Below are 14129 nucleotides of genomic sequence, written 5' to 3' on the forward strand. Positions count from 1 at the left end.
AAAAACAAAAATAGCTAAGTATTTATATGCCCCTTGTTACTGCTCAAAGCATAAGGAAAGAACACTTTCCCTACCATTGTCTGCATTTGACATTTGCTATCATGAAATTTACAGAGGAGCTTGGTATATGGCCCATTTATGTATCATATTTTTATTTTGAAAACCACAGAAAAAAAAAAAAAAAGGCCTCATTGCCATGAAAAAGAATCTGTAACCATATAAACCGTACTTTATAAAACAAGCTGTGGTTTTGTCTCACAGCTCCCATCTCAGATTGTTTTCTCTTGGTCCTTAGTAATGAAATGGCACTATAAACTTATTTTATGTCCTGCTCTGTAATAAAGTACAGCATAGTAGATGGCAGACAGGGGAAATTTATATCCTCAGTCACTCCACTGTGAAAAGTATTGATCGCAAATGAGAATCGTAACCTCAACATATCCAATTTACAAACAACAGAAAAAATGGAGATGGACCATAACAAAGGTATGAAGAAGAGTTCAGTCTTTACCAGCCCCTGATGACTGATGGTGCGATTTGCCCATGGAGAGTAGGAGGGAGCTGAAGAGGGTCGTAGACCTTCCCCTGTGCCATCTTCCTGCAAATAGTTGGACACAGGGCTTGTGTGTGTGCATATGCTCTTCGCAGAAGCACTCTGCAAGCAAATGCTGAGAGACAGTGCTAGAAAATCTGGAGCTCGTCTTCTGGTGCGTGGCAAATGCTGCATCCGCAGCTCCCTGCTTCCAAGTCCTGATGCAGACAGAAGTGGAAGAGTAAATGATGCATCAAAAATAAGCGTGATACTACAGCTGTGACTAGCTGTGGCTTTGGAGAGAGCAGAAAACTAGTCATCCAGTAAGTGTCCCTGAAGATTATGATCCCCATATAAAATTATCACTTTTCTATGCTATTGAAATACACATATGCATTAAGTAAAATGGAAGACAGTGTTAGCTTTTGGATTGCCACTATCTTTAAGCACCACCAAAAATCATGGTTTTGTTTTCCTGCTTCAGATACTTCAGCTTCTGTGGGATATTTCCCTACAAGACGTGCGTAAATATTCTCATGAGAGAAGTGGAAGTTAATAAGGCAATCATTGTTTTTCCTTTATGACAAGTGGTTCACCTCAAATCTCTCTTTTTCCTCTGTATCCAGGGGCTGTGACACATTCCTGCAGGCTAAAATACGCCTAAAAAAAACCCACTAGGGTAAAAAAGGAAAGCAAACAGGAAAATATATTAATGTCTCAGGGGTTTGCTTTTTCTTGCTTTTCCTTCTTATTTCCTTGGTGACTGTTTTCCGCATGAAATCCTGCGGCTGACTGTCACACCATGGGCAAACCAGCAGGGCAGGGCTTTCATGTTACTGCACTCAGCATGGTCCCCACAGCTATTTTGATGGGAGTTGTGGGTGGGCAGGAGGGGTGAGCAGCACTTGGGTGGCCGCTCTGGCTTTCAGATGAAGTTGTATCTCCCTCATACAAGAGGCAGTAGCTTGGACAACTGACAGAGCATCCTGAGCCTGTAACCAGAGAGCTCCACTGGCGGGAGGAATAAGAACAGACACTGAGTTGCCTCCCACTGGAAAATTAAAGAGGAAAAGCTAGCACAAAGATCCTGGAGATTGTAACACGAGAGCTCTGGGGCATCATGCTGCCAGCGGGGAGGGGAGGGGAGGGGAGGAGAGGAGAGGGAGAGGGAGGGGAAGGGGGAGAGGGAGAGGGAGAGGGAGAGAGGGAGAGGGGGAGGGAGAGGGAGAGGGAGAGGGAGAGGGAGAGGGAGAGGGAGAGGGAGAGGGAGAGGGAGAGGGAGAGGGAGAGGGAGAGGGAGAGGGAGGGGGAGAGGGAGAGAGGGAGAGGGAGAGGGAGGGGGAGAGGGAGGGGGAGGGGGAGAGGGAGAGAGGGAGGGGGAGAGGGAGAGGGAGAGGGGGAGAGGGGGAGAGGGAGGGGGAGAGGGAGAGGGGGAGAGGGGGAGAGGGGGAGAGGGAGGGGGAGAGGGAGAGGGAGAGGGAGAGGGAGAGGGAGAGGGGGAGAGGGGGAGAGGGAGGGGGAGAGGGAGAGGGAGAGGGAGAGGGAGAGGGAGAGGGAGAGGGAGAGGGAGAGGGAGAGGGAGAGGGAGAGGGAGAGGGAGAGGGAGAGGGAGAGGGAGAGGGAGGGGGAGAGGGAGGGGGAGAGGGAGGGGGAGAGGGAGAGGGAGAGGGAGAGGGAGAGGGAGAGAGGGAGAGGGGGAGAGGGAGAGGGAGAGGGAGAGGGAGGGGGAGAGGGAGAGAGGGAGAGGGAGAGGGAGGGGGAGAGGGAGGGGGAGGGGGAGAGGGAGAGAGGGAGGGGGAGAGGGAGAGGGAGAGGGAGAGGGAGAGGGAGAGGGAGAGGGAGAGAGGGAGAGGGGGAGAGGGAGAGGGAGAGGGAGGGGGAGAGGGAGAGGGGGAGAGGGAGAGGGGGAGAGGGAGAGGGAGGGGGAGAGGGAGAGGGGGAGAGGGAGAGACAGCCTGGAACGTGCCTGTGTCATACCTGAGCATGAGCCAGGTGTTGGTTCAGTCTTGTGGGCAGCAAGGCAATGGTATGGCCCTGTTGTGTCCTGCACTGGCACAGCGTGTTGCAGGTTTGTGTGCTGCACCTCTCTGGCCTCGCCTGACTTAGCTGCCCAGGCAGAGACCTTCTCTCCTGTCTGAGGTGCCGCATCCAGCACAGCCCTGACACATCCCACCTGCTTCTGGTTCTGCAGAAGCCTGCCTCTTCCCTTGTAGGTGGTCAACAGAAAAGGCAGTTTCCTAAGCTGGGGAAAAATTTGATAGAGTAGAGCCCTGCAGGTAACTTAAGTCAACTTTGTGCAGTCCTACTCAGCTTTGCCTCCAGCCGAGGATGAGGATGCACAGCGAGGTAAAGAGACGGAACACAGAGCTCAGAACAGACAGGATGAGCTACTTGTGTAGCTGGTTGTGCCTGAATGGCATTTGTCACTGTGCAGATGGCTGGAGAACCAGGACAGTGTGTAAGGCCTTCTTCTGACCTTCTTTAATGTTGTGCCTGTCAGCTCAGCCACATGCACGCAGTCACGCTGGCAGAAGTGGCAGGCTGGCATCCAACACAGAAGTACGATGTAGTATCATTCTGTGCAAAGCCGAGGATGTGTATCACTGAAATGCTTATATTTTGCAGTTCTGGTATGTGATATCGTTCTGCACAATTGTAAACGGAATTATAAAATGGGTTTCTTTCTGCCTTTATTTTTTTTTCTAAAGCAGGTCTGAAGAAAGAAGTACAGAAAGATCAGGATGCTAACAGACCGGCTGTCTCATCCCCTAAGAAATCAGTGGTAACAGCCACCAAGCTCCATTCACCAGGTATTTATGGACCCAAAACCACTGCTTTAGGGAAGATTTAAATTTGTCAACATTGCATCTCTTGTTAACACATTAAAATCTGAGACCTACTATTGTTTAGTGAAGATTGATTGTGTCCAAGGTTCATTAAGCTGTCTGTGAGTACAGCAGACTTTATCATACCAATGTATGAGCTGAATAGACTTACGTTTTCTTTGTTACAACCATGCAAACATCTCTCCTTCAAAACAAAGGGTTGTTGCTATTACATGTTTAAGGTCACAGGAACACCTTTTTTTTTTTTTTTTTATCATTATTATTATTTTCTTGTATAAAAAGGGAACAGATAGATACAGTGAAATAAAAGTCACCTCAGACAATTACCTGAAGTGATAGTATATTACTCCAAATCTACTCTTACTGTTGTGCAGAGGCACTAAATTTCCTGGGCTATTTCTATGCATAATTGGAAAAGGGATTATCTATAGAAATAACCTTCAGAGTGTTATTGAGGCATTGTCAATTTATCCCTCACTATTGGGCACAAACACATGGTTTAAGCATTTCTAAAGAATACTTTTGTTAATTTACTAAAATTAAGAGAACTTATTTCTATTTATGTCTATTAATTGTACATTATCGAATGTATAAGGTACCTAAAGGCTTTTGTAAGGCTGGCCGTTGGCAGATCTAAATGCTTCTGAAATGAGTGAGCACGGTCCTGCTAATTTCATTGTGCTTGCAGTTTATCTTGTATTACCTCATTTTTCAAACTCTACTTAAATAATTTTAATGTCATCTCTACTTCCATATGATACTTGAGTTATAATTATGGGAGATGGAACTCCATGTTTCTTCATTTGATGGTAAAATATAAAACATGTACAAAATCTCTTCAGCTCCTGTAACTTGCATCAAGTTTATGTTTACTAAACTCAATCCCTATTCTTCTTCTTCCCAGCCAACAAAATCAAGAAACTGGAAGGTTAAATTTAAACTTTCCATGCACCAACATGACTCAGATTTCTTTTTCTTACTAAGGTAATAGGGTAGAAAAATCAACTTAACACTGTCCTCTGAATCATATAATTTTCAGGCTATTTTACACCTGGTGAGACCACCAAGAGAGATCCAAAGAAAAATTTGTTGCAGAGAGTGTCAGACCAGCAACTCACCAACGTTTATAACAGTGGGAGTCCAGTTTAAGCACCAGCACTGGCTGTGGCTATAGCAGCATGTTACAGCACAGCTGATTTGCTTTCACTAGAATTAGAAAGTAAAATGAAACATAGGCATACTTGTACTATGTGTTTGTATTGTCTTAAGGAGGCCTGCATTTCCATGGGTGACTTAATGATTTTCAAGGCTTAAATTTTTGACATACCCAATTCATGAGGCCTCAAAGATTTCTTCATTCTCATGAAAGGTTGAGTAATTGCCCTCTCTCCATCAGACTGATTTAGGATTTCTTGAGCTTTGTTGTCTGAAATTTTGACAACCTAAAATTGTTTATCACTGTAAGGATCAAATAGGAAAATAAACCTCATCTTCATTTATTTTTTTAGAGTAGCCTTTAGCACTCTTTGAAATATCAACAGCAGTTACAAAGCAATAAAGACAAGCAATTTTTTCACCTATTTAACAATTTCACAAAACATTCAAAGCAGCCATTAAACAGGACAAACAGTGAATATAGCTGGGGCTAAGGCACGGTAGCACTGCCTTTCCTCCATCAGGATCACAAACTCACGTGGCATTTATACTTTGTGATAGGAGAGCATGCAACCCCCAGGTAACTCCACCACAGCTACATGTGGCCACAGAAGAGGATCTAAAATTTCTGAGTGTCCTTTCTAGGTTGTTTTCCCTCTGTTATTGGCCTCCTCACACGCAGTTCCTTTTAATCAACACTGGGTTTTTGGCTGCCATATACTTTTTTTTTCAGCCTTGATTCTAATCTTTAGAATTTGGATCACTCCCCCTGAAGACTTGCAAGGGAGTTTTGAGATGGAAGATTCCTGTAGGGATCTCAATTTCATCTATTGGTGCAGTGCCATTTCTGAAATCTGTGTATAGGAGCAGCTGTACATAGATGCAGGTGCTTTCCTTACATCCCATTGCAGGATGGTGTTTCTGGTATCTGTCACTCTACAGATTGCTTGTTATCAATCCTCTCAAAGTAATTTCCTCACTTTCTTTACCAAAATGTCAGAAATTGGATGGTTAAAAGGCAAATAAATTATATTCCCCATCTAAATCCTCATGGACTGTGTTAATTATGAGTATATGCTTGTTATGTCTCCTTAGTTCAAACACTCAGGTAGATAAAAAAGACCCGGGAGTTTTGAAGCAGATCAAAGGAGCTCAGTGATTTCAGTGTACAGTGGGTCTGCCCCCTTGGTCCCACCATCGGCAAAAAAAGGACACTCAAGATAAGGGCCAGCGTCATTAATATATACCCTGGTTTGTGCAGAGCAACAGAAGAGAGACATCAATGGCAGAATGAGCTTAGTAAGCTTCTTTTCAGACCCAAATGAACCAAGAAATTCAGATTTATCCCTGAGGAGAATAACACAGCTTAATTTACAAGGACATCTTATAATACTGACAAGGACAACTTAGAGATGTGCACTTCAAATGTTCCAGTGTACAGGAAAGCTGGAAAGATATAAGACAAAACAACCTGATGGGTTTCTGCTTTAATTAAAACTGGACTGATTTCAAGGGCTTCCCCCTACACTTCTCCCTCTGCATTCTGTTGTAACATCACCGTGATGTCTAAACAACCTGAGATTTTTATACTAAAAAGACAGATATTTATGGCTGTTGCTTTTACGAATTTCTTGTTTTGTGATACCTACTGCCCAGTTAAGATCCACCGTAAAATGGAAGAAAGCATCTGTAACAAAATATCATTCCTGCACAAAAAGATGTAGAGGCCTTAACTGACATGAAAATGGATAGAAGTCAATAGCTATGCTAGTTGAACTCTCTTAATGACAGAGTCCTCTCTAACACCCCGTATTGTATTATTTAGGTCTTGCAACATCACAAAGTTAGTCTTGACATGTTGTGAAACCTGGTATTCCTCTTTGCAAATGCAAGTTGTGGGCACAAAGAGTTTCAAAGGCTGTTTTGCACTTGTGGCTCTGTGAAATTGAAGCATGAGATACTTGGAGACATGAGGGACTATCTCTGCTGGAACTAGCTCCCTGTAAGCTTAGCCTGGAGCCAAAACGTAGTTGAATAAGTTGGAAGATATGTTCCCAGTGGCTCCACACAAGCTGGGTATCTGGAAAAGTAGGAGCATGCTGCTGGAGTATTGCTCTGACAAAGTCATATTTCTTCCCTGCCTGATCTAGTAAAATTGCCCAAAGGATCCATTCTCATACCCAGGCCACAGTCTTAAAGATCTAAAATATCTAAAGCACATCTGCCAAAATCACCTCTGGAACAATGCTCTACTTCACAAATTGGCTCAAACTCATATGATCAGATGCATCTCTGTAGAAGGATTCTTCTGTTTTTTTAGGAAGGGGGTAGGTAGTATCCATGGCAGAATACTGTCCCCTGTTACATTCATTGTTGAGGACTGGTTGAAGGCATTGTTTCTGTATTATTTTTCAGGAACTGCATACAACAAGAATATAAAACTACAAAATATCATTTTTTTCACATTCTTGCATACCCAACCCTTTCTGCTAACACATAATTGTTTGGTTTTCATCTGTATCCAGATGCACGTCCACCATTTCTAGTAACAGATGGGAACAAGGTGTCTCTCTCTATGTTATCCTTCTTTCTTATTGACTGTAGCTCCTAGGCTAAAAGCTTGAGACTAGGGGGAGGACCTTGGAAGAGAACCAGAGATTCCTGGTCAATATTCAGGAATGAGCTAAAAAGCATCAGCTGAGGAGAGACTGAGGGTAGCAAAAAGAATCAGTAAGCTGTGCAAAGGTGTTGCCCAGCTGACCATAAATGTTTTCAGAGGAGAGTTCTCAGAAAGCTAAGAAAAAAAAGACAAAACAGATTGTCTAAGCAGTGTCTTGACCACCCTGACACTACCAGAACCCTACCCCTTCTTTTTTCATCCTCATAACTCAGTATATCCAGAGAAACAGATAGTTGACTCAAGCAGTATATGAACATAATTTAGGATGAAATCCTCACTTCCCTGATGTGGCTTATCATGAGTAAGGTTTTGTTCCTGTGCCATTCAAGTGACTATGACACTGTATTTGAGCTGATACCCTAAAGACAAGCTACAGTAGTGGTTTCACATCTTTATACAGGATCAGGCTTGACTCAAGCCAACGTGGAACACATCAGAGGAGCCAGAGTCTGTCTAGACCCATTGCTGCAGGCAGACCATATAGTGATTCTGGGCTGACCAATGGTCCAGAGAGAGCAGCCATGTAGAACCAGTGGTGTAACCAGTCAGCATTACATGGTACCTGATGGCATTTCTATACGTATCTGTTTTGTGCTGCAACTTTAGAAGTGTTATAAAAAGGAGAGCAAGGGCAACTGGCAAGGTAGACTGCAGTATTGTTACTATTGATAAAAAGAAATAGTGATATCCCAATAACAAGCATCCTGTGCTGTGTTTGCGTCCAGGGAAGGACAGCTCCAGCCCAACATTGCCCCATTCGGAGGCAAAAGGAAATCTGCAATGGAAAAGTAAATCTGGCACATCTGTCAAGCCACCAAGCTTGAGGTTCAGGTGGCCAAAGAAATTGTGTGTAGAGTGTAATTGTCATCCAATTGTTTCCCACATCCACAATAGGATAAGGTGAATCTCAACCTGGAAGTGCCCATTTCTCTCACTGCCATTCAGGAGAGTTCAGCATCACACGTCAAGATGCAGACCTCTGTTCTTGTAGATGTCTAACATAGGTGAGATGAATCCTTCCTGTAACGACCTCAGTTCTCAGTAAGACACTCTTAGGAGAGCTCTTCTCAATTCATAGCAGACCTTCAGGCTCTGAGCCTGAGGTGAGATGGCTGTTACTAAACTTTGAGCTTTGGCCCCAGGGGAGATATATTTTGCTGTGCTCTCGCTCTTTTTGAAAGTCATTACAGATGTGTGTGACTTCTACAGACCTTTTTTTTTTTTTCTCATAAAGGTCATGTCCATACATATAAAGTAAGTGACATTGGTGGTCTTTTCTTCTCTCTTTCGTAGGACATCCCAAGCAAAGGCCAACCACCCCAAAGAATGGATTTTCCCCCAAACCAGGAGAAAGTCGAGATGCTGAAAAGCAGTTCGTTCAGAGACTGAAGGAAAAGTGTGATGAGCAGTCCCGGCAATTAAACAATATTCGAGATGATCTTAAAAGGGCCAGCTGTGGATTTGATGTCTTCGCTATAACAACACAGCACTTTTTCAGGCAGGTAAGTGCAATGGGTACTTTTTACCATTAGAAAGACTCTACCTTTACACCAGTCACTTAACCAAATTCATTCCACTGTCATTGAAACTTTGTTCTTGGGAGCAAAGCATGTAAGTTCTTTGCAACGGTTATTATGAGAAGAGAATTATTATTAGATGCCATGTATTTGAAAATCAAAATTCAGGAACTTGGAAGATGAGCAATAATAACTGAAAAATTTGTCACAATCACAGAGGAATTTTAAGGTGTTTTTAGGTGTGAATCAGATGCAGAAACTTAGAAGTCCCAGTCCCTGACTGCTACATCTGGAATGGAAAGTGTAACTGTGATACTGATACTTGCGAACAAATGCACAAACAATCCATGCATGTAGTGAACCAGAGGTGCTGGATGAAGAAAAAGATTTTCTTTCTCACAGTACTACTCTAATGTTCCTGTTGCCACAGATCAGTCAGTGTAGTCCCTGTTGCAGTGGTTCCGATGCCTGAAGATATTAGAATAATATTATCTCAGCATTTAGGAGATTACATTCAGCAGGCATAGAGAACATAAAGAAAATGTCATCAGTAATTAAAGAAGATTATTTATTCACTAAACCCAAGATAAAATTACTAGAGTTTAAAAGATGAACACAACACAGTGACCATGAAGGACTTGTAGGCATTGCTTGTTTCAAAAGCCATTTAGTGATGTGGGAAAGCCAACTGGGCTATGAGGTCCATATCTGCTTCCCCTGATGCTCATGTATTTTGTACCACCCGAGGTTAACCTGGTGTCCCAACTGCCCTGTAAAACAGGCAGACAATCACCAGCAGTGGGACCCAAGATTTGGATAATATCCTTGATTGCCTGTTTGCCTACTTTTGGAAGAGAAAAGAGTAAACTTTCAGAATTATATGGGAGAAAGAAAATCAGAAAAACAAAACACAGATTCAAACGGTCTTTACAAATTCTGGAATACTTTATTCAGGGTTTTTTTTTTTGTATTAGTGGGAAAGGTTACCTTTGAACAAACACTGTAGTTCACACTTCTCCCTAAGTAGGAGCTGATCTTGCTGGGGGAGCTTCAGTGAACTGAAAAAAACAGGGACTTTTTTAAAAGTAGTAAATATTTTAAGTATCTTCCCAGGGGATTTTCCCCCCTGTATTTTTCTTTCGTCTTGACATTTCTGGGCTTGATGGGCATTTGTAAAAGCTTTTTTTTTTTTTGCTTTTTTTTTGGAACTGACTGTGGAGTGTCCTTGATTAAAGCAGAGGGAAAACAAAAAAGGGCAGAGCAGTGTCTGCTCAGCTTTGTCTATGCATTGTCCACTGGGGAGTGATTTTTCATCTCATGCCTCATTCACAGTTTGCTGAAGGAATTCTGGAAGCTTGGGCATATCTCCTTCGTCTCCTCTGGGTATGTTTTAATAGAGAACAGCTGCTGCAGCTGAGCTTTGAGATGACTCTCATCCTTTTGGTGTATGTTAGATCTGTCCTTAGAATGCCTCCTAAATTGAGCACCCCAGGGGACTTTATTTAATAGAGTCCTCCCCAAGTCCTGGCCATGCATATCTGTGCCTCATGTTACTAGCTCCTCTGCACTATCAGTCCAGCTGGGGCTATGCAGTGCCTGGAGGGCTTGGAGATAAAAAATAATATATCTGTGGAATTTAAGTGCCTTCAGGCTTGGGCCTGATTAGTTGTAGATTTTTTTCAGATCCACTTCTGGACTCACTACCTGTGTTCAGCCTGAGTGTCAGTGCCCTCTGGGCTTGCCTGGTTGCTCTGGAGTGTAGGTATATCTGCACATCACCGTTCAGTGCAGTGCAAGACATTTGTGACTTGCTGCTCGCTGCTGGGAGCCGTGTAACGTGGACCCCTCTCAGGCAAAGATACCTCTGGCTTTCCTGGGTGATGAGCTGCACGGTCAGCATGAGCCCAACAGTCGGGCACTCAGATGTGGTACCTACATCAGGAGTACAGTTGCTTTAGACTCCACTTTTGGTGAATGGAGGCAGGTGAGCACTTCCAGAAGACTATTTACAGCACCAAAGGTCTGAATTTCTGCTTGAGGTACTTGCCTGTCTTGACTGAGGCCTCCAGGGATGCCTAAGGCTGCTGCACTTTTAAATTCAATGTTTAAGTTGAGAGCCTTCGCGTAGTGGGATGGTCTGGGTCTACTCAAGCAATTGCATAATTGAGCAGTCTGTTATATTGCAACATAGACACAGACTTCCAAGTTTTTGAGTGTCATTCGAAAACACAATCTGTAGACATTTTCTGAGATGGCATTATTGTTTGAAAACTTGAGCAAAATTGCGTTGGCTGGCTTTCAGTTAGGGCAGCATGGAAAAAGAAACTTTTCCCATTATAATAATAATAATAATTGTATGTGTTTGTTTCTGAGAAGCCTGCAGGCAAAATGGTTGAGGTCTGAGTAGCACTGCAGTTTGGCAATAGAATAATATTCATTCAGGAACAAGGTGGGGCCTTATTCCAGAGAAGTTTGGGGTTGATTTGTCCAACTGACAGTTCTACTCTGCTTAGCAGAGGGCCCAATCCTACTTTGGTGCTAGAGAGCCTCTTTGGGCTGATAGCCATAGCCTAATTTTAGTATGCCTCTCTCTCATTATACCACACCAAAATAATGTCCAAAACATAGATTTTTCTCCGAATTCTGCTGGAAAATGTGTTTCCAGTCAGCAAGGACTGGACTGAGACTTAAAAGCAACCAAAGGACCAGCGTTTTGCACACAGGTAGGAGTCTCCCCATGCCTGCGGCTCTGTTGTCTCACCCACACTGTTTCAGTTCTCTCTCCAAAGTTGGGGAAAACACGAATGCAAGTGGTCTAACAGACATGTTTAGATGAAGAAAGAGATTGTCAATATGCAGTAACGAGTGCTGACCCACACCAGCAGTTTCTTTGAGTACTTTCCAGTTTTAAGCACTTTCTGTAACAACCTTAAGGTTGCATGACCAATTTCTTTGGGTTTTGTTGGATTTGTTTTCTGGCTGTTCCAGACCACTGCTGAATTGTATCCTGGAATCATCTCTCTTTCTCAGCCAAAAATACTCCTAATAGGCAAGATTCGTTTAATAGGCATCAAGGAGTACACAACATGTAGCAGTACTTAATACAGACCCATTAAATGACAGCTAAACCAATTTACTGTCTTGAGAAAAAGCCTAGGCAACCAAAGCAGGTGGTGACTGAGGCAGTGGACAAAAAAACTCTGAGGCAGAGGTTCTGACATAAGCATATAGCTAGTTATGAAAAGTAATGATCGCAGTGCCTGTGGACAGCATGGCTTCTAATTATTATTTAATTAGCAGATTAATTAGTTAAGGCCTTCAGATATGCATGCATCACTCCTGTTGATTTTGGAACCGCTTCAAACTTATTCTGAAAAGGAGCAGATTTAGTTTGTCCTTAGTGTTGGATGTTTATCATGTCAATACAACCCTTGTGCTGCGAGGGATACTCCAAAGTGAACAACTGGCTGGTGGTAGCCGGAGTGGTACTGTGACAAGGACACCATGAAGACTTTTTAGAGCACATATCACGAGCGGCCCCCCCTGACTTGGGTCACTCCCGACCTGGTCTGGCTTGTTAACCCAGTAATAAGGACAGTCCTGGCCCAGTTTCAGCCCTGATCAGTGCAGTGGCCAGCAGTAGTCCCTCTTGGAAGTGGTAGCAGTGCCATCTAAAGGAGAGTAGCCCAAAGTGACAAATTCTGGAGGGTAAATCCTTCTGGAGATAAACACGGAGGAAAAAAAAAAAAAAAAAAATCCACTTTCATATCTCTAGCACGTTCAGAGCAGATGTGTTTGTGCTGAGAACTGTAGTGGCCAAACTGCACTGAGGCCTTGGAAACTGGGAGAATGTCCTTCTGCCAGTACAGCATGCCCAAACAGCTGAAAAGCGGAGTCCTGTTAGCAAGTTCTGCCTCTGAAATTTCAAATTAGGACTCCCGAGCTATAGTGCATGAGAGGGGAAGAGATCCTTTCTGGGCTGCAGACCCCAAGGGTGGGAGCAGGTAAGAGAAAGGGTTATGCTGGGCTAGTCTATTCTGTATTCTGCATGGGCACAGAGGGGTTTCCAGACTTGCAGCACAGCCTCATGCTGCAGTCTTCATCACAGGGGGAAAACTGCTCCGAACAGGTCCCAGGGAATGGGGGAAGCACATAGATGCCCTGAACAAGAGCTGGAACAGCACTCCAGTACTTGATGGCATCCCAGCACTCTGTGTCTACCAACATTGGAAAAGATGTGTCACTAGTAACCAGTGTGTGTGTTTGTCTCCACACCTGAGTGTGGATTACTTTTGGGTGGGTATACAATGCACACCTTCCAGACAAGTAGATGCACATAGCATCCTACAAAATCCTAGGATGGACAAGGAAAATCTTTTCCCCCATTCAAATAACTGAGATATGCATGTGTTCCTGTATATTTTTTAGAGTAATGTTTCTGCCCTGTGAGTGGACAATATGCCACCCAGTGTCATGTAACTACCTTGTCCTAACGCTAAAGACCTCTTGTGTTAGAGGCAAAATTGGTTGCACTTGTTATAAGTTGCTTAGAACTTCCTACCGTTGCATACAAAACAGTAATTGGGGCTAACATTTCAAGTGCTTATCTCAGGCTGAGCTGAAAATGGTTTATTTTCACAACTGTCTCTGAAAATGAGTTTCGGAGAAATACATTTATTGTTTGTGCCTGGTGGTGACGCAATGGTAGGAAGCCAGCACACATCAGAAAGACTGACCTTCTGGCTTTCAGGGGTAATACTTTCCCAACACTTGCAAAATGTGTTAGAATTTGGCCCAAGAATAATCCTTAGAAAAGTGCCACTCCTCACTCATCATTATTACAGCTTGGCTAGATTTCCTGTATTTAGCAAGCCCAGTCTTTTCTTTGCTCCTACTGGTGCCCAGATCAGTCAGAACAACTCAATCTTTTCATTCTGTATCCTGGAAAATATCCATTTTGGACCCATCAAGCCCTGACAGCTTAGGGATATGAATCAAAAATATTTTATTGCAAGACAAACAAAAGACTTTATTTACTTGGGAGGAAAAAATCAGAAAGAAGCTTTGTCGTCATTTAGGGCTTTCTAAACAGATTTTTAAGTAGAAATGCATAAGATTTGGTATTGGGGGCTACTAATTACAGTAAAAGAAGGAAAGAAGAATCAAGAAGTGACCCTCTACTTGCAAGAGTTACAATGAAGGCTCTATAATGCGGCTGCTATGGAATGCACAGGACACTCACACATGGTCGATCTGCCCAAGGAATGGGCCAGGGTTTGTGAAGTGAAGGAAATTGCCTTCTGCAGGCCCTCTGCTTATTTGCTGTGGATGCTAAAAGACTGGCAGTGAGAAGGTAAGGCGCTGTAGGAATAGAAACCTTAAAGCAACGAATATTTTTC

The 14129-nt window shown here is 43.4% G+C and overlaps 1 protein-coding gene across 8 annotated transcripts in view; it reads left to right on the forward strand.

The window, feature by feature from the left end:
• Positions 1–14129, forward strand: part of MTUS2 (microtubule associated scaffold protein 2) — a 322948-nt gene that overhangs the window by 250867 nt on the left and 57952 nt on the right. For 7 of the 8 annotated variants that reach the window (XM_032982805.2, XM_032982803.2, XM_032982802.2 and 4 more), the window contains 2 exons: positions 3241–3342; positions 8507–8715. In XM_032982805.2, coding sequence (XP_032838696.2) covers positions 3241–3342; positions 8507–8715 — 311 coding nt within the window. The remainder of the gene's footprint in view (positions 1–3240; positions 3343–8506; positions 8716–14129) is intronic. The other variant, XM_032982809.2, reaches the window with a different exon arrangement.

The sequence above is a fragment of the Tyto alba genome, unplaced genomic scaffold (genome assembly GCF_018691265.1).
Source record: "Tyto alba isolate M040663 unplaced genomic scaffold, T.alba_DEE_v4.0 Super-Scaffold_2, whole genome shotgun sequence".
NCBI classification, from domain to species: Eukaryota; Metazoa; Chordata; class Aves; order Strigiformes; family Tytonidae; genus Tyto; species Tyto alba.